Genomic DNA, 24,215 nt, shown 5'->3' with positions numbered 1-24,215 from the left:
AGTTCCGTAAATCGTGCGGCAGAAAATTCGAAGTAATGAAATACAGACTAATGGAATCCATGTGGCCGCTAACATAAGGGAAAGTATACAGGCAAACGGAATCCAGGTAACCGTGATATAAGAAAAGTTCACTATAAACCAACAGTAGGAACACTCGAAGATCGTAAAAAGGAAGAATATACACAGAAGATTTCAAGAAGCTACTTATAAAGAAATAGCAGATTTTAGAGAGAAGATACTAAAATTATCGGAAGAATTAACAAAAATACGAAGTCCAAATGTTATATTTCTCGTAAAGATATAGGGTCATAGGCAAATTACACTGCATGAAATAAAGAAGACGACTGAACGGAAAGCAGGGTTGAACTGAGGATCGATGAAAGTTTATTGAAGTAGATTTCTATGAAAATAATATCTTGAAGCATTTAAACATTAACCTGACAGTATTTAAGCCACCATTCGTGTCGTTAAAACTGCAGTAGTTGAATTTACGTCATCATATTCTCCTCATAAGAACCTAAAGAATATAAGAAGGCTTTATAACTATGGAGACCGTGGAATTAATGTTATATTTGTCTATGTTTTACATGTATGTACGTGAAAACGCTGTGATGGCCTGCTAAATGGAGATGGGATTGGCGACAGACGGAAACCGAACCGGCCTTGCCCGACAACACAAGTCCAGCGATCAAGACTCGGAGATGCCGCGGATATAAACCAGAGATGATCGCCACATAAGAGGACGAAATTACAGCAGTCCCAGCCCAAAACACAGGCAGAATAAGATAAGTTTAAAAGCTGTATTTTTTAAAAGTAGATATTTGTGTAGTATCATGTAGTAATTTGTTGGTTGTGTTGATGTAAGGAATGGATCGATGTATCTTCGAGAGATGACTTATAAAGATAGTTTCATCGCGAACGTATTGATAGTGCTGTTCAGATGAAGGTGTTTGGTAATCTTCAAAAGCAGATAAAAACTTCCATCTGTAGGAAATGTCGCATTCGCCAATGAAGCACTATAATAACGTCTTGTCAGTCGATTTTTAAAGAGTTATGCCATAATCAAGCCGTTCAAATGTACTTGGAGTGAGTAAATACCGGTAATGCATATCGAATCGTAGGTTACCAAGATCATCATTAATACCAACTTACTGCCAAACGTGAGTAAATATGGGTTATATTTATAAATATATTTTGAAAAATCAAGTGCATATTGTCAGAAATAGATGTTGTCGATCCATAATATTGTCATTTCATTGGGATATGGAATTATTCAAATCGAGCGTTACATTGAATAGATCAAATGAAGTTTATGCATGCGGTGATGTAAGGATATGATGGAAATATGAGATAGGGAGTGCGAATAATAAATAATACATATCCTTGAATATTTGTTTGGGGAATGATAATAAATGGAAGGTCGTTTGAGGAAAGAATCTCATGTATAAGTAATTAATGAGAGTGTATGTAACGTAGTGTAGAATTAAGGTTTTATTTAATGCTTAAAGCGACGTAACCTCGAAAAATCTATATGTGACGTATTGGCAAATTGAAGATGGGTTTACAGGATGTTAATGAAGTATGGTCATCGGAAATTAACCTACAACTCAGGCTATTATGGCAACCTCAAAGAAAATGTCCACATCCTATTTGATATTTAAGTTGATTTAAGCTGAAACACTAGATTAGTGTCGGCAGGTATGAAATTAGTGTCATCGTAATGTTAGCTAATCACTACTAATGGCTTAGGAACTGTCATCTAAGGTATTCCTTGACTTATTGCAAACATATAATTGAATTTATTAAGCGGTGCGACATATTATAACCTGAATGCAAAGGTGTTGAGTCTATCTTGAAGATTTTACAGGTTTCATAGGAATATTCTGATCACATCTAGTCATGAATAATGATATATATATATATATGTGTGTGTGTGTGTTTATATATATATATATATATTAACGTAGGTAGCTATTACGAGCTACAATCATGAAACATTTCTTATTCTGCGTGTGTTTTCTGAAAGATAAAGTTAGTTGAAGAGCCCAGACAGATAATTAAGCTTACTTACCAAAAGTTAAAAAAAAAAATATATTCTCGGATTCTTAAGTTTGAAACTTTGTAAAATATCAATAACCGAAACTGGATGTATGTCAGAACTCGACATTCTGCTGGAGCTGAACAGTAGAATCTTATATTTCATGAGAATTTGACTTTATTCATAAAAGAGTTTCACTTTTATTTTACTCTTGTTGTGTCATTTACACAATTTCAAGCTAATTCATTAATCTAATTAATTTCTAAATGTCAATATAAAGAACTATACAATTATAATTTTTTTCAATAAGAGAATGAGAATATGAAGATAGATTGTAATTCATAATAAGTCAGGATGAATTCATCAAACAATCTTAATCCATGAAAAATTTTAGGAGAAGAGTTATTTGGTAGGATGAGACCATAGGCAATAATGAGGTAGATTTTGATTAATGATCATGGACTTCAAGGACGATTTCAAGATTTTTTTTTGTTTGGATGAAATACCAATGTACATACAAAATATTTAGAAAACATTTAGCTCATCTGAAAATATGATATAATTTTGAATAAATATTAATAATTTAGAATTTAAGTGATTTTATATTATTTATAGATTATAAGATTAATTTAAGGTAATATCTTACCTGATGATGGTAATTAATTGAGTTTGAAACCGAGTCTTCATGACCAAATATTCCAATCGATGTTCGTATATAATGAAAGGTAGAGAGGGTAATCCCAGTCGGATTCACGGTAAAAAATGCTGATGTAACTTATTCCCTGAGATATTGTTCGAACATTGAATTTTCTTGATTGCCGAGGAGGACCGAAAGGTGAGATAGGCACTGTAGCACGGCTCTAGATAAATAGTCAGTCACCCATAAGAACGGTGCAAGAAAAAAATTGTTACCCACTCGTAGAGCTCGAAAGGAGAAAGACACCGCGGGACTAAGCGTTCGATTCAGGAAAAAGGCAGTCGCCCACTCATGGCAAGAAAATTTTTCCCTAGCTCGGCTCAAGAAAAATTGGCGCCCATCGTTGGAGCAAGACTGAGGATACCAGACGTGGATACAAAAATTAATGTTGGGCGTAACGACAACAAAAATTCAATGCCTAACAGTACAGCAGGACTGAGAGATTGGAGGATGCCCAACAGTGAGGCAAGTCGTAGGAAGAGGATAACATGACCAAGAGAAAGAATAAATAAGAAAATTTGATACATAATTTTGAAATGAAACTGAGATGAATGCGAAGATAGCTAAAATTTGACACTTATGATGGAGGTCAAGAGAGGAAAAGGAGAGTAGAAGAACAAAAATTATGTAATACTACGGTATAGAAGAGTGAGAAAAGGAGGGCAAATCAACAGTCAAGAGAGAAGTCCTGCAGATGCATATAGAAACAAAAGAAGAAATAGATAATAAAAATATTAATTAAAGTTGCAATAATAATTTGAATAATTGATAGGCTAAGATAATTAATAGTATTATTTTAGATTATGGTATGATTTAATATTAAGATAGATATAGTTAATTAGACAATAATTTAAGAAATACCGAGAATATTTTTATGAAGGGCTGGGACAATAGGATAGTCGGTTTATTGGTGAATGTCTGGTCGTCAATCCCAAATTGGATTGAAGTATTGATATAAGTATTGTAATTATAATCTATACATATATTGAGAAATTGGAACTTTAGCGAAACTTTATAGTTCAAATATTAAAATGTCCAATATAAATTAACTTCGCTCACAATTCGAGGAGTATCAGAAGGAGCAGCAAGAGAGATTACAGGAAAAGGATGAGGAGATAGAGAAGATAACCGAGGACTTAGAAAAGGCAAAAGAAGAGCAGAAAGGAATAATAGAAATATTGAAAGAGATGAGCAGAAAACAAGAAAAACAAGAAGAAATGATCAGAAAACAAGAGGAGAGACAGCAGGAAATGATTAAGAAGCAAGAGGAGAAACAGAAGAAGCAGTTGGAAGAATTATTTGGAAAATTTCAAGAAGAGTACCAACAGAAACAGGAAGAGCTGCAGCGAAACCAGATGGAAGAGATAAGAAAAATGGAAGAGAGGCAGAAGGAGATGATGAAAACAGAAATTGGTAAAATCGGAAGAGAAGTTTTCGAAATAAAAACTGGATTAACGAATCTTCGAACCGAAATGATTGAAACAATGGAAAATAAGAATAAGGAGATCTATGAAGAAGTAAATAGAATCAGAGGCGAATTAACAGAAAGTAAGAAGTATATTCAAAGCTTGAAAGAGGATGAGATCAAGAGACTAACTGACAATATGGAGTCAATAAAGTAGATTCACAAGAAAAATGGAATCAGTACGAAGGAAAGATAGAAACAATAAACGAAATTGTACAAACGACGAACAAAACAATGGAAGTGAACTTTATAACAGCGCGTGACCAGATTGGAGACAAAATTGGTATCATAAAAGAAGAAATAGAAAAGAATAAGAATGAAACCGAAGAAAGAATGATTAGGACAGAGTAAGGATTGGATCAGATGAGGAAGGAGATCCAAAATATTAAAAATGAAATCCAGATAACAAAATCGGTAATATCCAAACAACCGAATGAACAGAGGATGGTGGAAGTGCAGATTAATAAGAGAGAGGGAACACCGACTGTATCTGGAGAAACAGACCAGAGCAATAAAGACATTATAATAGGAACTAACGGCAATGGACATCCAGCTATCATAAATATTATTAAAACTTACGATGGCCGACCTAGACATTTCAACAATACCGCAGCCATGTCACCAAAGAGATTTCTGCGGGAAATTGAGGAGTATTTCCGAGAAAACAGGATACCAGATGAGAAAAAGCTCAGGGTAGTCGAGAAACACCTAGACGCCAACCCAAACCTTTGGTATCAGGCTTTCAAATATACTTTTCACCATTATGAAGAGGTCAAATTAGCCTTTCTAAAACGATTTTGGAATCCTGAGATTCAACAGAATCTCAGATTAGAGTTGTATTCAAAGAGATACTCATCAACAGCACAAACTCGATACAGCGAGTATTTTTCATACCAGTTCCATAGATTTCAAGATCTGGACTCAGCGCCTAGTGAACTGGAGGCGATAAAAACTATACAAAAACAATTCCCTCCAGAGATCCAAAGGCTACTTGCGGCTGCAAATGTAGAGTCGGCAATAGAAATGGAGAGTATACTCAGACAACTCGATATGACATCTAGTCATACAACGAATATAATAAATAGAAGCCCGAACAATGAAGAAGTAATAAATGTATTGACTCGGGAAAACGACAAGGAGAAATCGTTTACCGAAAGGAGAGAAAATTATAGGGATCCTAGAAGAAGAGAACGGAAAGAAGACGAGGAAAGGATGAGGGAAGAGAGCCGATGCAGGTGCAGGCAGGAGTGTCACGAGGTCGGAAGGCAAGATGGAAACGGAAGATTTGTGCCATATCATCGACCATATAACCAATACAGGATTAGTGGAGATAGAGGCAATTATAGAAGGAGACCTATGTATCGAGGAAGACAGATTAACAATTATGACGGAAGAGAAAACAGAAATAGGCAATACATTCAGGATCTGAGGAGAGAGACCCAAGAGAAGAAGAAATGGGAAGACACAATCAAGGATCGGAACATAAACGGAGACTTAGAAGGAGCCGAGAGCTTGGAATTACAAGAGTATAAAGGAAAAAAAAGGGATGAACAAAAGCTAAACCCGGAAGCCCAGGCATATGAGTTGGATACCCGGAACAAAAAAACGCCAATTATAGATTAGGGAATCAAACAAATTGTATGAAAGATGAGCTAAATCACCAAATTGAATGCAGGTGCATATAGAAACACACATAATGCCGTCAACATGTTGTACCATGAACAAGATCAGGAATAGAGCCTAAAATATGATGTTAAAAATTAAGAAAATGATAGAATAATACAAATAGGTCAATGAAAAGTTCCATTTGTATGGAAAATTGGAATGAAAATAAATATACTGCAAGCAGTACATTTATTTACCCATAGCAGGGGAGAAAAATGTACCATTTCATTGCCCTAAATATAAAATTTTTATAAAAAATAACAGGGAATTGAAATCGTCATTTGCCGAGAATAGCGGTAAAGTTCCGTAAATCGTGCGGCAGAAAGTTCGAAGTAATGAAATACAGACTAATGGAATCCATGTGGCCGCTAACATAAGGGAAAGTATACAGGCAAACGGAATCCAGGTAACCGTGATATAAGAAAAGTTCACTGTAAACCAACAGTAGGAACACTCGAAGATCGTAAAAAGGAAGAATATACACAGAAGATTTCAAGAAGCTACTTATAAAGAAATAGCAGATTTTAGAGAGAAGATACTAAAATTATCGGAAGAATTAACAAAAATACGAAGTCCAAATGTTATATTTCTCGTAAAGATATAGGGTCATAGGCAAATTACACTGCATGAAATAAAGAAGACGACTGAACGGAAAGCAGGGTTGAACTGAGGATCGATGAAAGTTTATTGAAGTAGATTTCTATGAAAATAATATCTTGAAGCATTTAAACATTAACCTGACAGTATTTGAGCCACCATTCGTGTCGTTAAAACTGCAGTAGTTGAATTTACGTCATCATATTCTCCTCATAAGAACCTAAAGAATATAAGAAGGCTTTATAACTATGGAGACGGTGGAATTAATGTTATATTTGTCTATGTTTTACATGCATGTACGTGAAAACGCTGTGATGGCCTGCTAAATGGAGATGGGATTGGCGACAGACGGAAACCGAACCGGCCTTGCCCGACAACACAAGTCCAGCGATCAAGACTCGGAGATGCCGCGGATATAAACCAGAGATGATCGCCACATAAGAGGACGAAATTACAGCAGTCCCAGCCCAAAACACAGGCAGAATAAGATAAGTTTAAAAGCTGTATTTTTTAAAAGTAGATATTTGTGTAGTATCATGTAGTAATTTGTTGGTTGTGTTGATGTAAGGAATGGATCGATGTATCTTCGAGAGATGACTTATAAAGATAGTTTCATCGCGAACGTATTGATAGTGCTGTTCAGATGAAGGTGTTTGGTAATCTTCAAAAGCAGATAAAAACTTCCATCTGTAGGAAATGTCGCATTCGCCAATGAAGCACTATAATAACGTCTTGTCAGTCGATTTTCAAAGAGTTATGCCATAATCAAGTCGTTCAAATGTACTTGGAGTGAGTAAATACCGGTAATGTATATCGAATCGTAGGTTACCAAGATCATCATTAATACCAACTTACTGCCAAACGTGAGTAAATATGGGTTATATTTATAAATATATTTTGACAAATCAAGTGCATATTGTCAGAAATAGATGTTGTCGATCCATAATATTGTAATTTCATTGGGATATGGAATTATTCAAATCGAGCGTTACATTGAATAGATCAAATGAAGTTTATGCATGCGGTGATGTAAGGATATGATGGAAATATGAGATAGGGAGTGCGAATAATAAATAATACATATCCTTGAATATTTGTTTGGGGAATGATAATAAATGGAAGGTCGTTTGAGGAAAGAATCTCACGTATAAGTAATTAATGAGAGTGTATGTAACGTAGTGTAGAATTAAGGTTTTATTTAATGCTTAAAGCGACGTAACCTCGAAAAATCTATATGTGACGTATTGGCAAATTGAAGATGGGTTTACAGGATGTTAATGAAGTATGGTCATCGGAAATTAACCTACAACTCAGGCTATTATGGCAACCTCAAAGAAAATGTCCACATCCTATTTGATATTTAAGTTGATTTAAGCTGAAACACTAGATTAGTGTCGGCAGGTATGAAATTAGTGTCATCGTAATGTTAGCTAATCACTACTAATGGCTTAGGAACTATCATCTAAGGTATTCCTTGACTTATTGCAAACATATAATTGAATTTATTAAGCGGTGCGACATATTATAACCTGAATGCAAAGGTGTTGAGTCTATCTTGAAGATTTTACAGGTTTCATAGGAATATTCTGATCACATCTAGTCATGAATGATGATATATATATATGTGTGTGTGTGTGTTTATATATATATATATATTAACGTAGGTAGCTATTACGAGCTACAATCATGAAACATTTCTTATTCTGCGTGTGTTTTCTGAAAGATAAAGTTAGTTGAAGAGCCCAGACAGATAATTAAGCTTACTTACCAAAAGTTAAAAAAAAATATTCTCGGATTCTTAAGTTTGAAACTTTGTAAAATATCAATAACCGAAACTGGATGTATGTCAGAACTCGACATTCTGCTGGAGCTGAACAGTAGAATCTTATATTTCACGAGAATTTGACTTTATTCATAAAAGAGTTTCACTTTTATTTTACTCTTGTTGTGTCATTTACACAATTTCAAGCTAATTCATTAATCTAATTAATTTCTAAATGTCAATATAAAGAACTATACAATTATAATTTTTTCAATAAGAGAATGAGAATATGAAGATAGATTGTAATTCATAATAAGTCAGGATGAATTCATCAAACAATCTTAATCCATGAAAAATTTTAGGAGAAGAGTTATTTGGTAGGATGAGACCATAGGCAATAATGAGGTAGATTTTGATTAATGATCATGGACTTCAAGGACGATTTCAAGATTTTTTTTTGTTTGGATGAAATACCAATGTACATACAAAATATTTAGAAAACATTTAGCTCATCTGAAAATATGATATAATTTTGAATAAATATTAATAATTTAGAATTTAAGTGATTTTATATTATTTATAGATTATAAGATTAATTTAAGGTAATATCTTACCTGATGATGGTAATTAATTGAGTTTGAAACCGAGTCTTCATGACCAAATATTCCAATCGATGTTCGTATATAATGAAAGGTAGAGAGGGTAATCCCAGTCGGATTCACGGTAAAAAAATGCTGATGTAACTTATTCCCTGAGATATTGTTCGAACATTGAATTTTCTTGATTGCCGAGGAGGACCGAAAGGTGAGATAGGCACTGTAGCACGGCTCTAGATAAATAGTCAGTCACCCATAAGAACGGTGCAAGAAAAAAATTGTTACCCACTCGTAGAGCTCGAAAGGAGAAAGACGCCGCGGGACTAAGCGTTCGATTCAGGAAAAGGCAGTCGCCCACTCATGGCAAGAAACTTTTTCCCTAGCTCGGCTCAGTAGGTAGCCAAGGCCCTTCAAGGGCTGTAGTGCCATGGAGGGGGGTGTCTTTCAAAATTGTGTTACACTAATTTCTTATTAGTTATCTTTTAAATTTGACTGTAGCCTACTCAAAATTTACAGAAAAGATTTTCATGTAAATGTTCAATTCAGGTGACATTTCTTAGATATTTTTAAATCATTGCCGAAGGGCTTCACATATCGCAGCAAGATACTTGGTTTTAAAGATGAGAATTCCGATAAACACTACTCGTTAGAACTGTAAACGAGAGTTATATAATCTAGTTTTTGTACCTGAATGATCGTGTCGGTATATTTAATGGCACGTAAAAAGAACTTCTGCGGGACTAAATTTGGGCACCTCGGCGTCTCTGAAAACAGTAACAATAACCAGAGGGACGTAAAGCCAATAACATTATTATTGTACCTGAATGACGCCTCCACCTTGACTGTCAGGTCTTGTGTGCAGAAACTCGTCCGGGAGGCCAATCATCTTCCCCAGCCAGTTCATCACTACGGTCTCCAGCTCCGTGCATGCTGGACTTGAAGCCTGCAACGAGGTAAGAAATAGCCCTTACTCTTCAGTGTTCATATCAAGAAAACTGAAAACGACGTCTAGAACACTGAGGACCTGTTTCCCTCTCAGACAATGTAGTACTTCCTCTCTATGTGCAGGTGAAGAAATAGACTATGTTCTGCATCATAAACATCCAATAAATCCGAAACAAATGTAAGAGAATGCACTTCAATGAAATCATGTGATTCGGAAATTAGATCTTAAAGGAAATAGATTAATATTGTCACTTGGGTGGCAGAATAACTAATAATGTCAGAAGTAAGGACTTTAAATGCAGACTAGCACAAGCAAGAAAGAAATTTTCGAACGATGAATTGGAATTAGAAGGATATTTTTGAAGACTTTCGTCTGGAACGTGGCACTGTATGGAAGTGAAAAATGAACGATAACTAGTTCAGAAATAAAGAGAATATAAACTTTTGAAATGTGGTGTTACAGAAGAATGCTGAAGGTGAGATGTGTAGATCGAATCACGAATGAAGAGATACTGAATCGAATTGGCGAGAGGGGAACGATTTGGCGAAACTTGGCCACAAGAAGAGATGGGATGATAGGCCATATTTTAAAACACACAGAACGTGTTCAGTTAGTTTTGGAGGTAAGTGTAGGCAGTAAAATGGCAGGGGTAGACCAAGGTATGAATACGACAAACAGTTTAGAGTAGACGAAGGATGTAGTAGTTACGTAGAAATGAAAAGGATAGGGTGACATGGTGCGCTCCATCGAACCAGTCTGTCGTCTGATGAGCTAAACAACAACTAAATCATACCCTCTTTACTGAGAGGAATACTCAGGAATGTTTACGTTTCGAAGTAGTGATGCCGTCAATGTTTTAGGCGTATATTTCCTCTCCTCCGGTTTCAAGAAGTGACTGAAATAGATTATGTCAATGTTGTTGTTGTTTTTTTTAACGCATTGATTCACATAGGTTTACGGAGACGACGGGATAGGACAGGGCTATGACTGGGAAGGAACTGGCCGTATTCTTAATTTAAGGTACAACCACAGTATTTACCTGGTGCGGAAAAGGAAACCACGTACCATGGTGTTGTTCGAATTCATAATCACTCGAATGAAAGCTTATAGATACACGGCCCGTACAGCGCTGCCAGCTAGATCGGTGAGTAAATAATTAATCATAGTATTCATCATTGGGAGCCTCCGTGGGTCAGACGGCAGCTCGTCGGCCTCTCACCGCTGGATGCCGTGGTTTAAATCCCGGTCCCTCCATGTGAGATTTGTGCTGGACAAAGCGGAGGCGGGGCAGGTTTTTCTCCGGGTACTCCGGTTTTCCCTGTCATCATTCATTCCAGCAACACTCTCCATTATCATTCCATAGTCCGACTCGTTGGCTGAACGGTCAGCGTACTGGCCTTCGGTTCAGAGGGTCCCGGGTTCGATTCCCGGCCGGGTCGGGGATTTTAACCTTCATTGGTTAATTCCAGTGGCTCGGGGGCTGGGTGTTTGTGCTATCCCCAACATACCTGCAACTCATACACCACACATAACACTATCCTCCACCACAATAACACGCAGTTACCTACACATGGCAGATGCCGCCCACCCTCATCGGAGGGTCTGCCTTACAAGGGCTGCACCCGGCTAGAAATAGCCACACGAAATTATTATCATTCCATAGCATAGTGGCGACCCCATTGTAATAATGGCCTATATCTGGTTCATTCATTCCATCCCTGACCCGGTCAATGACTAGAAACCAGGTTGTAGTTTTTCATTTTCAGTATTCATCATTGTGCTACTTCACATAAACTTCAATAATTTTTTATCGAAATAAATAATATCTGATTCTTGTAGCCGATTTTAATCTGTGCTGGGTACAGTGAAGAATGCCGAGATCAGAAAAGCGGTACTTTATAAAAAATTCAAGTGTCCAGGAAAATAATCTATCTCTACAGAGTATTTGTGAAAACGTAATCAACTTGAAATCGATGTTAGTTCAACATATAACACTGGAGTAGTGCATAAAGAGATGCAGTAATAGTGTTAGTATTTAACACTGGCATACTTCTCATTTGAAGGTAATTTTACAGACATTGTTTCTAACCCATGAATATACACCATATCTGTACCACGGTTAAAATAAAGAATTGCCCCTCCTGTATTACTCTACAACAGGGCCTCTCAGGGTGCATGCCCCAGTGTATTGCGCTGTGCACGATGCAAAAGACGACTTCGCTTGGTTGACCAGAATGCAGACCCCACTCTTCGAATTGGAGCAATAGTGATGTCTCTCTCTTTCCCCACGCCTGTCTCGCTCGCTCCGCTGTCTCCCTCTTCCTCACTTGCTCCGTAGCGCTCCAAATCCGAGCCGAGTTGAGCCGAGCTTAGCCGAGCAGCCCAGAGACGAGCGTTGGTCCGAGACGATCCGAGTGGGACCGATGCACTGTGCACAGGACCTCTGCGCCTCAGTTTGCATGCGTGAGATTTTAGGCGTTTGAGATGCCCTGCGCTACAAGGTAGATGGGTTAAAATTATGTAGAATTTAAATGTTCGCTCTCAAGCAAACACATAAATAAGCTACCAAGTGTGTGGATGACCTTCATTTACCTTGTCATTTAAGATATCTATCTTTCCATTACATTTCTTTTCACGTGAATCACGTGACTCAAATTAGGGTCGGGGCCTCTGGCGGTAAATAGAGGCGATGCTTTTCATCCACCGAATCAAGATTTCTTTTTTTGTATGTTTTACATCTTCCTTTACGTCGCGCCGACACAGATAGGTCTTGTGATGACGATGGTATGGGATAGGGCTAGGAGTGGGAAGGAAGCGACCGTCGCCTTAATTAAGGTACAGCCTTATGAAAATGAGAAACCACGGAAAATAATCTTCAGGGCTGCCGACAGTGGGGTTCGAATCCACTATTTTCGGAACGCAAGCTGACAGCTGCGCGCCCTAACTACACGGCCAACTCGCTTAGTATGCATAAAGTGATTATAGTCCAAAAAGTATTACATGTATACGAAAATGGATTTGTATATTATTTTAAAGCAGAAAGTTAAACGAACAAGATGTGGCCGCGGTAGCTGATGTAATTCGCATGACGTATTAACAGTATCGCTGTGGTGGTCGAAAGTCAGATACTACGTGTTGTAGCTTGTCGTGTATATGTTGCCCAAAAACGAAAGAGGTGTTATTTGACTCACCTTGACGAGATCTACCGGTATCAGAAAACACTAGGAAAATTAAAATGTGACTGTAAATAAGCAAAATATTTAACGCTTTGTAACTAAAAATTCACGAATTTTGGAATGCATTATATATGGTAATGAAATGTCGTATGGCTTTTAGTGCCGGGATATCCCAGGACGGGTTCGGCTCGCCAAGTGCAGGTCTTTCAATTTGACTCCCGTAGGCAACCTGCGCGTCATGATGAGAGTGAAATGATGATGAAGACAACACATACACCCAGCCCCCGTGCCATTGGAATTAACCAATTAAGGTTAAAATCCCCGACCCGGCCGGGAATCGAACTCGGGACCCTCTGAACCGAAGGCCAGTACGCTGACCGTTCAACCAGCGAGTCGGACATTATACATGGTGTATCAGTACGACACGGACAAAAAGCAGAGATACTCTTCGTGTTATTTAAGAACGATTGTGGAATCGGATTGGCGGAGAAAATTTTTCTTTTCGAGAAAATTAGGTGATTTTGTTACTTCCGGCGTTTGATTCAAAATGAGGAACTTGCCGCATTTGCTATGCCAGAGAGCCAGCCGCCGCCATGCTTCAGGGAAGAGAAGGGAAGGGACGGGAAGTGGGGTGTATGATGAGGACAGAGATAATGCTCCGCACGTATGCACAAGTTCCCTCGTTCGACTCGAACAGGACTGTCTTTGTCTCTTACAGGCAATATTCATAGTTCGTTTATTAAACACCTGTAACTGCCCTCACATTTCAATAAAACATTGAAAACAAGACACACTTGTCAGTCAAGAATGCACCAGATCGTTTCTCCTCTCGTCTATTGGTCGCTGTAACGTTACTTATTATTTAACATGCTCGAAAAAGCAACACTGCCACCCGGTGATTGTGCATTCCTTCATCACAACACTGTCAATGGAATGAAATACTGAACAAAGGAAACAATACGCCCAGTGGTTTGATTACAGTAGACGTTCAATATCCCCCTCCCCTCCTACTTCGCGATACTCAGTTCACAACGGTGTAATAGAAACCATTAGACTCTGTTCAGGATGTGTGGTGTGTCACGAACGACCTGTAAAGCTGCCTGCATTCGTGGTACAAGTTCATCTTCTCTTTCTACGGGGATCGCATAGTAGTCAATTTGTGCAGCACAAACTGTACACTGCCTACTGGGGGCTGGGAAGCGATTATGCGAAACGAACGAGAAACTTGTGCATTCGCACCGAACATTACCTCTGCCTCCCACTTCCCCTCCCTTCCCTTCCCTTCCCTTCCCTTCCCTTCCCTTCCCTTCCCTTCCCTTCCCTTCCCTTCCCTTCCCTTCCCTCACCTGACGCATATCAACAGACATCACCTGGCTCTCTGGTATAGCAAATACAGCAAGTTCGTGAAGAGAAACTTTTTCGGCCAATCCGATTTCACCATCTTTCTTAACGTAACACGAAGAGCATCCCTAATTCTTTCGTCGGTATAGTTCTGATACACCCTGTATAAATGTCCAAATATGTGACTTCACTGCCTGCTGAATTTCAGTGGCATTTCCTCCAATCGGGAAAGCAGCACCCAACTATAATAAAGGAGCTCCTCAACCTAAAGCCGTGGGTCCCTCAATAGAGATGGGTTAACCGCTGCCGAACATGAGTCGCTGACTGTACGGTCTACTTCGTCTCGTAGCAGCCATACTTAAAAATAAATTGCTGAAAGGAAATTATTGTTGTGAGAATAAACGGCATTTTCGGCATTTTCCATGACGCAGAAATTCTGGTCATTTTATTATTAATAACTAACAATTTCATTGAATCACTTAACCTCATAACTTATTTACAAGATTTGTAAAGTTACACCTAAATAGCAATATAATGATATACTCCATTAAGGAGAACCCAATAAAGCTAAAATGTAAACGTTTATTAAGAGGTATGGTGGATTCAAGTACTCACCCACGTGAATCCTAGACAGTTGATAGCGTCAGCTAACATATCTCCAAGAAGTGAAGGAAAAGAGTTCAGGGCCGGAAAATACGCGTGCATGTAAGGGCTCTGCCAGTGGGTCACCTGAAGAAGCAGAATGTAAAGTTAGTGAACTAAAAATAATTGTGCTGTCAACTGAAGTTAAGACTTTCCTGTAAAAGAATGCAATTTTAAGTAAGTGAAAGTCGGAATCATTTCTATCACTAACGAATATTTTATAGATCATTTAAGGAATTACTTATACTTCAGATTGTCACATACATATGTCTAAGCCAGTAGTTCTTGAGCTTTATAGGTCATGGATCACTTTTCATGAGAAAAATTCATCTCGGAGCACCAATTTTCACCTATCACTTAATGACCATGCTATTTGATAATGGAATGTATATATTTAGATTTTACAACACGATTTATTTCATTTAAATGTCTATTCTCTACTCATATTTCACGAAAAAGCTTTTTAAAAATAAGACAACTTCAGAAGAAGTAAAAACAAGTATCGTAAATCCACAAATCATCGTCATATGCTCGGTACTCAAAACACTGTTTAAAACTACAAAAATAATTATACCATTTGCGATCATGAAGAAACTATGAGAAGGATAACTGTTTTTATTATAGCAGGTTGAATTTGGGACAGCTGAAAACTGCAAAAATTATCTGGCTTTAAATCAAGACAGGATCTTGTATTTTTGTTTTAGTAATTATCTGAGCACAAAATCCTGATTTACATGAATACTGTACTTGGTTTGCAAAAGGATGATTTTAGATTTATCTAATAAAACGTTAAATTCGTCTTTAAATTGGTAATTTTTAAAATTTCTTTACCCTTTTAATATGTCCATGGAGCACAGTTTATAAATCACTAATCTATGCCATGTTGAAACACAGGCTCCCATGAGATCTACGTGGTTAACCCTTAATGTGCCATAATACGTTTGGCATTGCGTCTTATTACGTGCTTTTAGTGTGGTTGTTCCACATAATGTATTAAATATACAAGTATTTGTGACGGTCTGGCACATTGACTGAATGGTCAACGTAGCTGCGTTCGAATCAGAGAGCCCCGGGTTCGATTTCTGACAGATAAGGGGACTTTCACCGTGTATGGTTAATTCTCTAGCTCGGAAACTGTGTGTATATATTCTTCCTAAGTCACATGCTAATTTACATATAACACATTTCACTATCAACCACCAGAGAAAAGAAAGAAAGAGAACACGCAATAGTAAATGCATTCGTCCGTATTACTGTACTTAGTGCACATTTGGGCTTACTTCAAGTAGTTGGGATAAGGCCAGGAATAAGAATAAGTGAGTGTCCGTCAGACGAATACTTTATTCCTACATCTGCAGTTGAAGAACGAAAATGACGACAACAAACAGTGATAAGAACGTAACTAGGTGACTATGTTTGGTAGTGACCACAATGTCCCTGGTCTCGGTTTCGATTTCCTGCCAAGGACGGTGCTTTTAGCAACAATGTATGATTAATTCATCTGGCTCAGGGGTTGGGTGTTAGCGTTCATCTTAATTCTCTTCTCTTCATTTATTCACCACACACTACACTACCAACCACCATTAAAACACGCAGATTCCCACTTATTTATTTATTTATTTATTTATTTATTTATTTATTTATTTATTTATTTATTTATTTATTTATTTATTTATTTATTTATTTATTTATTTATATTCTTCTGTCATCGATTCTGGTCTACTTTGGACCACGGTAAAAAATTGACTAGTTGGTTGGTCCTTTTTTTTTTCTCCCAGAACTTTGTCTTCATTTCGCTGTGGTTCTTCTTCCTCGCCTCTGACCACATGTGCTTGGACTTTTCATTTTGTTTTTTCCCGGAACCCGTGGAATTTATCAATTTTAGCTCGAAACATATCTCTATTAAAGATTTCTTTTGGATTGATGCGAACTAGCTCCATGTCTTTTCTTCTTTCTTCTACACATTTATTTATTTCATTATTAATCATATGGCTTTTAGTGTCGGGTGTGTCCGAGTACATGTTTGGCTCGCCTGGTGTGGCCCTTGTAAGGCAAAACCTCCAACGAGGGTGGGTGGCATCTGCCGCGTGCAGGAAACTGAATGATTTTATATTGGAGGATAGTTTTGTGTGTGGTTTGAGATTTTCAGGAATGCCGGAGACAGTACAAACAGCCAGTCTCCAAGCCAGGGGAAATAACCATTTAAGGTTAAAATCTCCGATCCGGCCAAGAATCGAATCCGGGGCCCTCTAAACTGAAAACGACTACGCTGAGGGCTCAGCCAAAGAGCGTGACGCTGTTCCCCTTACATGACACGCACTCACACCCTTGTCAGAGGGTCTGCTTTACAAGGACTGCACCGCTAGCAATAGCCATACAAAATTATTATTATTATGATGATTATTATTATTATTATTATTATTATTATTATTATTATTATTATGTCCGACTCGTTGGCTGAATGGTCAGCGTACTGGCCTTCGGTTCAGAGGGTCCCGGGTTCGATTCCCGGCCGGGTCGGGGATTTTAACCTTCATTGGTTAATTCCAATGGCCCGGGGGCTGGGTGATTGTGCTGTCCTCAACATCCCTGCAACTCACACACCACACATAACACTATCCTCCACCACAATAACACGCAGTTACCTACACATGGCAGATGCCGCCCACCCTTATCAGAGGGTCTGCCTTACAAGGGCTGCACTCGGCTAGAAATAGCCACACGAAATTTAAAAAAAAATTATTATTATTATTATTATTATTATTATTATTATTATTATTATTATTATTATTATTATTATTATTATTATTATTATTATTATTGGGGTTTGTTTCATGGTAAAACACTATTTGAATCAATTGCATATGCAGGTGTACAAACGGGTTCGTCTATTAAAACAATGTTTTATTTTTATAAGTTAAGTTTTCAAGAGTCCGCCTCTGTGGTGTATTGGTTAGTGTAATTAGCGGCTACCCCCGGAGGCCCGGGTTCGATTCCCGGCTTTGCTACGAAATTTGAAAAGTGCTACGAGGGCTGGAACGGGGTCCACTCAGCCTCGGGAGGTCAACTAAGTAGAGGTGGGTTCGATTCCCACCTCTGCCATCCTGGAAGTGGTTTTCCGTAGTTTCCCACTTCTCCTCCAGGCAAATGCAGGGATGGTACCTAACTTAAGCCACGGCCGCTTCCTTCCCTCTTCCTTGTCTCTCCCTTCCAATCTTCCCATCCCCCGCAAGGCCTGTGTTCACCATAGCAGGTGAGGCAGCCTGGGTGAGGTACTGGTCATTCTCCCCAGTTGTATCCTCCGACCCAATGTCTCACACTCCAGGACACTGCCCTTGAGGCGGTAGAGGTGGGTTCCCTCGCTGAGTCCGAGGGAAAAACCAACCCTTTTAATTAATACTTCGTTACTAGGGAAAAGTGGGCAACATATGAGTAATAATTCAATATCGTTTGCTTTTACCGCATACCGCATGTCAAGAAACCTAAACTAGTTCCAGTCGCAGTCTGTCTGGATACGTTTGAGAAAGATACCTAGAGGAATTGCGACAAAAATGCAGAACGTTTACTTAACAATGATGCCAAAAGTTTGATTTCTGGAAATTGAACCATTCAACTTCGTGTTTGATAGCATGGCTAAAGCGGGCACTGGGAAAGTAGAGGGTTCAAGTACAAAATAATCACTTATATTGGAAAGCTGTTCATAAGTTGAGTTATATTGATTTTAGTATTTTGATTTGGTCGTCACCAATTAGATACTCAGGTTTCCTGCAAAACATCCTTTAAGAACAAGTCCCCACCACTGGCCAGTTCTATCCTCTTTAATTTAGCTATTAGCTTTCAACTCCACTGAAAGCTTCTGTTAAGTCAATTGCTCCCTGGCCATTTCTCCTCGTATGTCCTGACTTTTGCTATATCTTGATGAAGTCTCTCCAGCTGAGAGACACATGAATTGAGGGGGAGGGGGGATATCAGACCTAAGAGCCATTATCACTAGCTTCTTACGAAGGGGACCGCGGTTCGAAAACCGACCAATGCATGCATATACGTGTATAATTTTGGTTGATATTGGAAGGGAATATAACCATTTCATATTTAATAGGTACCACTTAGGTATTCTATTTAAAGTGAAGTAGGAAATTACGGAATATCATTTCTAAGATACCCAGAAGTGTCATTAGGACCAACATCTCTTCTTCGTAGTTGTACTTAACGAGGCTGGACTTATCTTCTAGAACTCTTGTAAAAACTTTATCTATTACCACAACAAATCCAATTTTGCAATTGGAAAAGGTCTTTTTGGATACTGTCAAATAAAATTATAGGCCTATTCTTGCACTCTTTATGGCCTACTTTTTTACAACACTGCCCCCACAATGTATCTACATCAAGAAGGTAGTGATAAGTTCCTGTTGAAATAATAAAAGAAGATTATAAATTGAGAATTAAAAAAAAAACATGAATATATTTTAATAAATGTACTATATTCTGAGCATAACCTTCTCCCACCCAGCGAGTTGGCCGTGCGGTTAGGGACGCGCAGCTGTGAGCTTGCATTCGGGAGATGGAGGGTTTTAATCCTCCTGTCAGCAGCCCTGAATATTATTTTGCGTGGCTTCCCATTTTTGTTTACACTGTGTACCTTAATGATGGCCACGGTCATTACCTTCCAAACCGAAGCACTTTCACATCCTTCCGTCGCCAAAAACCTTCTATGACATTAAACAAGCAGCAAAAACAGAAAGAAGGAAAGAAAGAAAGAATTCATATCCACGTTATTTTTAAGAAGCCCTTGTATTAAAGACAGAATGTACAATTCGGTGTATGTTTCTGCCCATGGTGCTACGACCCTGATGGGCTTTGGCCTACCATGCGACCGTTACTCAGCCCCAAGACCTGTGGATTATGAGGTTGCCCGTGGTCAGCGCGACTAATCATCTCGACTGTTATTCTTGGCTTTGAAGACCGGGCTCGCTTTCTCACCGTCAAATAGATCCTCAGGCATTCTCCTGTAGACTAAGTAGGAATCGAATTAGTCCTCAGATTTAGGTAAAAGTCCCTGACCTGACCGGAAATAGAACCTGAGGCATCTTGGTAAGAGGCAAGCTTGGTACCCGCAGACCGCAAGACCGCCATCGATATAATATATTATAATATTTCTGTTCCGCTAGTTTAGACGATTCAAGGCCTCGTATAAATCAGCCTCCTCCTCCTCCTAATAATAATAATAATAATAATAATAATAATAATAATAACAAAGTTACCGAGCTCGATAGCTGCAGTCGCTTAAGTGCGGCCAGTATCCAGTATTTGGGAGATAGTAGGTTCGAACCCCACTGTCGGCAGCCCTGAAAATGGTTTTCCGTGGTTTCCCATTTTCACACCAGGCAAATGCTGGGGCTGTACCTTAATTAAGGCCACGGCCGCTTCCTTCCACTTCCTAGCCCTTCCCTGTCCCATCGTCGCCATAAGACCTATCTGAGTCGGTGCGACGTAAAACAACTAGCAAAACAAAAAGTTATTCGCTTTACGTCCCACTAACTACTTTTACGGTTTTCGGAGACGCCGAGGTGCCGAAATTTAGTCCCACAGTAGTTCTTTTACGTACCAGTAAATCTACCGACACGAGATTGACGTATTTGAGCACTCTCAAATACCACCGGACTGAGCCAGGATTAAACCTGCCAAGTTGGAGTCAGAAGGCCAGCACCTCAACTGTCTGAGCCACTCATCCCGGCCCAAAGCCTTCTCCGTTCGATTCACATGACACGCAATTATGATAAATATACTTTCTGTAACAGCGTATACAAAAAATCCCAACAATTACAATGAACCTGACTTCTTTTGAATATGTTTATTTCCCTAAAATTGATTTTTTGTTATGGTACTAGAAAAAACTGTGTTTGCAATTTCTAAGTCGTGGAGTTTCTTGCACTCATGTAGGTAAGCTCCATTTTAGACTCGAGTTGCACAAATGACTGTTTTCCTGCTTACCCTATTTCTAGTGTCACTGGAGCCAACCTGGCTCATTTTGGATTTTAGATGTCTATCCTGACGATGCTACGTTATTTTAAAACTGAAAATTCAAGGCTGGAATTTAAAACTCGGTCATTCAGATAGAACGCCGAAGCTACTGCGCTAATCTACTCCCCATACTCTCTAAGCAGAATTTAAATCGCTCATGAGAGAGCAATAGAACCTGGGCAAAGAAGTGGAGAAATTACGTTAAAACCTACTTGATGACGTGGCTTAGAAAGAATCTTACCTCGTAATTAACAAACAATATAAATTCCGATAACAGGTCTAGAATTTTAAAGTCCTGACTTTGAAAAAGCACGGAGAGCCATAAAACGTTATAAGGATAAAATTGTATTCAATGATTTGATTTTATAGACTACAGTGGACAATTTTCATAGACAGATGTGTAAAACACTGGTGTAATTAATCACAGTCACAGTAATAATCGCGTGTTTGAGCTCTAAGTAAGGCGCACTTTCAGAAATATGCCACTCCCCGTTCACAGATCGCCAAACACAGGGAATGAAAAGTAAGCATACGTTCTTTACAAGACATAACGGTACATGGGCCTTTTGAACAGTTCATACTTTCGATTACCACCAAATCAACGCTTTCCATGTAGAGTGGTGAATTGTCTCTTTGCTCGACAAGGACAGCCATTTGAATCTTCCTTCTAGAGGAATTAGAGTGCCGCACCAGGGGCTCTGAACTTGGGAGCGAGGATTTGTGACAAAGGGGCCCTTAGCTGAGTCCTTGAATTCCTTCCATCAATTTTCATCTATCCTATCCGACCTCCCTTGGTCAGCGCTTGTTCTCTTTCGACCCCGACGGTATTAGGTTTTACGAATCCTAGGGATTATTTCATTTTCAGATCCTTCGTGGCCTTATCTTTCCTTAGCTGATAGCTTCAGTTTTCGGCAAGACTGAACTCAAATCCTCAGACCTTAATGCTACTCTCAATCTTCCAAGACAGCGAATTGAGTAGCCGGGCATGTCGGGGTTTGTTGTTCCCGCATGCAGTCGGTATAATTTCATGACAGTTGACGATAAATATTAGTTTCTTTGTAGAATATAAGTGTATGAGTGTATTTATATGAATCAGTAGACCCTTAGGATCTGTAATTATATACAGTAATGTGAGAATGTGTTTGTTTTGATCGTGTTGTAAACCGGATTTCAATAGAACTATGGCAATGCCTCTCATTCAACTATTCTTAAGTTTTCTAAGGAGTAAAACATGAAGAGAGAAGTGTATTAGGAATACTATATACATCGTGACTATTTTGAAATCGATGACAAAACAGAAGGGTGCACAAATGATTTTGAGCATAAGTCTGATGTTAAGGAAGACTGGTTTCCTAGTTCTAATTAGTGAACCTGCTCGTATTCCTCGATGAATAAATTAAAATTAATTTAGGTAGATGATGAGTGATAATTAAAGCCCGGATTTTCATGCGGTAATAGGTTAAATTGCAAACTAATTTGGTTAGTAGGAAATGTCGGCCACCCGCTCCTCCATAATGTAGAAAGAGTAACATAAATTACAGGGGTTCTGATGGGCTGTACCCCTAATGTTTATGTAAACCCCCTAGCATAATCGTTGTGTAGGTAGACTATACTTTCTTCTCGCTTCAGTAAGTTTGCATTCTAACCTATTAATGCATAAAATTCCGGGCTCTAGTGATGACTGATATGGCGATATTCCGTCATGTCTACGTACTTCAAAGTGTTGAGTAACTTTGATCCAAGTGTATTTTACAAGAATTGGTGCTTGTCTTAAGAAAAGCCTTACCAATTACAGTGATATTAATATAAAACTGTACCTCTATGAAAGAATTACTTAAGTGATAAATGTATAAGTTACAGAAGAAATAGTGACTTAAATTCATGCTGTGGTTATCTGTTATCAAACAGACTACATCAAATTGAAGCTCGTCCCTGTAGGTTATAAACATCAATGGTTAGAATCAATAGAATTTTTGCAGTCCGCCTCTGTGGTATAGTGGTTAGTGTGATTAGCTGCCACCCCCGGAGCCCGGGTTCGATTCTCGGCTCTGCCACGAAATTTGAAAAGTGTACGAGGGCTGAAACGGGGTCCACTCATCCTCGGGAGGTCAACTGAGCATGAACGCCCCTGGAGGGGTGGAAGGTAAAGGCTTCCCCCATCCGCAACCTCGGCACTTGGTGGGGTAGAGTGGTTAGCTCTACGCCCGGCCACCTTTGCTCATAGGAATTAACCTGGTACTCATTTTTGGTGTAGGCTGAGTGAACCTCAGGGCCATATGCACCTCCGGAAGTGGAAATCTCATTTCTTAAATTTTAAGATTTCCTGAAGGGAAATCGAACCCACGTCCTTCCGGGTGACCGAGCACGCCTTTACCGCCTCGGCCAGGCAGCCCCTATAAAAGCATGTCAATTCCTCCAAATTTCGCCAAAGCAAAACAAGTACACTGTGCCTGGAAGCAGAAAGAACTCCGCGGTTCTTACCCTCACCATCTGAGCCTACCATCCTTTGACAGACGGAAATCCACTCTCTGGCTGAAACATGGTTACCTCCACGGAAAAACAGAGGGGTTCTTGATAGCAACCCAGGATGGAATCATAAGCACTCGTAACTGCCGTAAGTATGTCTTAACGGAAGAAATGAACGACAGCTGCAGGGGATGCGGGGAAACAGCTGAGACGGTGGAGCATACAGTACATTATTGTTGGAGCATGTAAGGCTATGACAGATAAAATATATACTTATCGGCATGGTGAGGTAGCGAAATTTGCGCACCATAAGCTAGGAATCAAGTTGGAACTTACGTATGAGAAAATTCCATCTTATGAATACAGATCCACCCGATATGCTCGAAAACGAAAGGCTCAAGCTGTACCGGCACCGATCCTTGTGTCCGGCTCCATGGCTAAGTATTTAGCGTGCTGCCCTTTAGTCACAGGGGTCCCGGGTTCGATTCCCGGCAATGTCGGGAATTTTAACCATCCTTGGTTAATTTCTCTGGCATAGGGGCTGGTAATGTGTTGTCTTCATCATCATTTCATCCTCATCACGATCCGCAGATCGCCTACGAGTGTCAAATCGAAAGACCTGCACCTGGCGAGCCGAATTTGTCCTCGGACACTCCCGGCACTAAAAGCTATAGGCCTCTTCATTTTACCGGTCTCTGTAGACAGACAGGACCATAGATCAAACAGGCCGGATAGTGCCCATATCAACAAACATCTCAGGAAGACTTATCTGCTGGATTTGCCAGTCCCTTCAGATCACAATA

At 39.0% G+C, this 24,215-nt stretch overlaps 1 protein-coding gene across 1 annotated transcript in view; it reads right to left on the bottom strand.

Moving 5' to 3' along the window:
- The window catches only part of Hdc (histidine decarboxylase), a 110,754-nt gene that overhangs the window by 71,809 nt on the left and 14,730 nt on the right, over nt 1-24,215 (bottom strand). Inside the window, exons 3-4 of the mRNA XM_067148166.2 lie at nt 14,899-15,012; nt 9,641-9,763 (exon numbers count right to left, since the gene is read on the bottom strand). Coding sequence (XP_067004267.2) covers nt 9,641-9,763; nt 14,899-15,012 — 237 coding nt within the window. The remainder of the gene's footprint in view (nt 1-9,640; nt 9,764-14,898; nt 15,013-24,215) is intronic.

Source organism: Anabrus simplex, chromosome 5 (assembly GCF_040414725.1).
Source record: "Anabrus simplex isolate iqAnaSimp1 chromosome 5, ASM4041472v1, whole genome shotgun sequence".
Lineage (NCBI taxonomy): Eukaryota > Metazoa > Arthropoda > Insecta > Orthoptera > Tettigoniidae > Anabrus > Anabrus simplex.
This window is presented reverse-complemented; position numbering and strand designations above follow the sequence as displayed.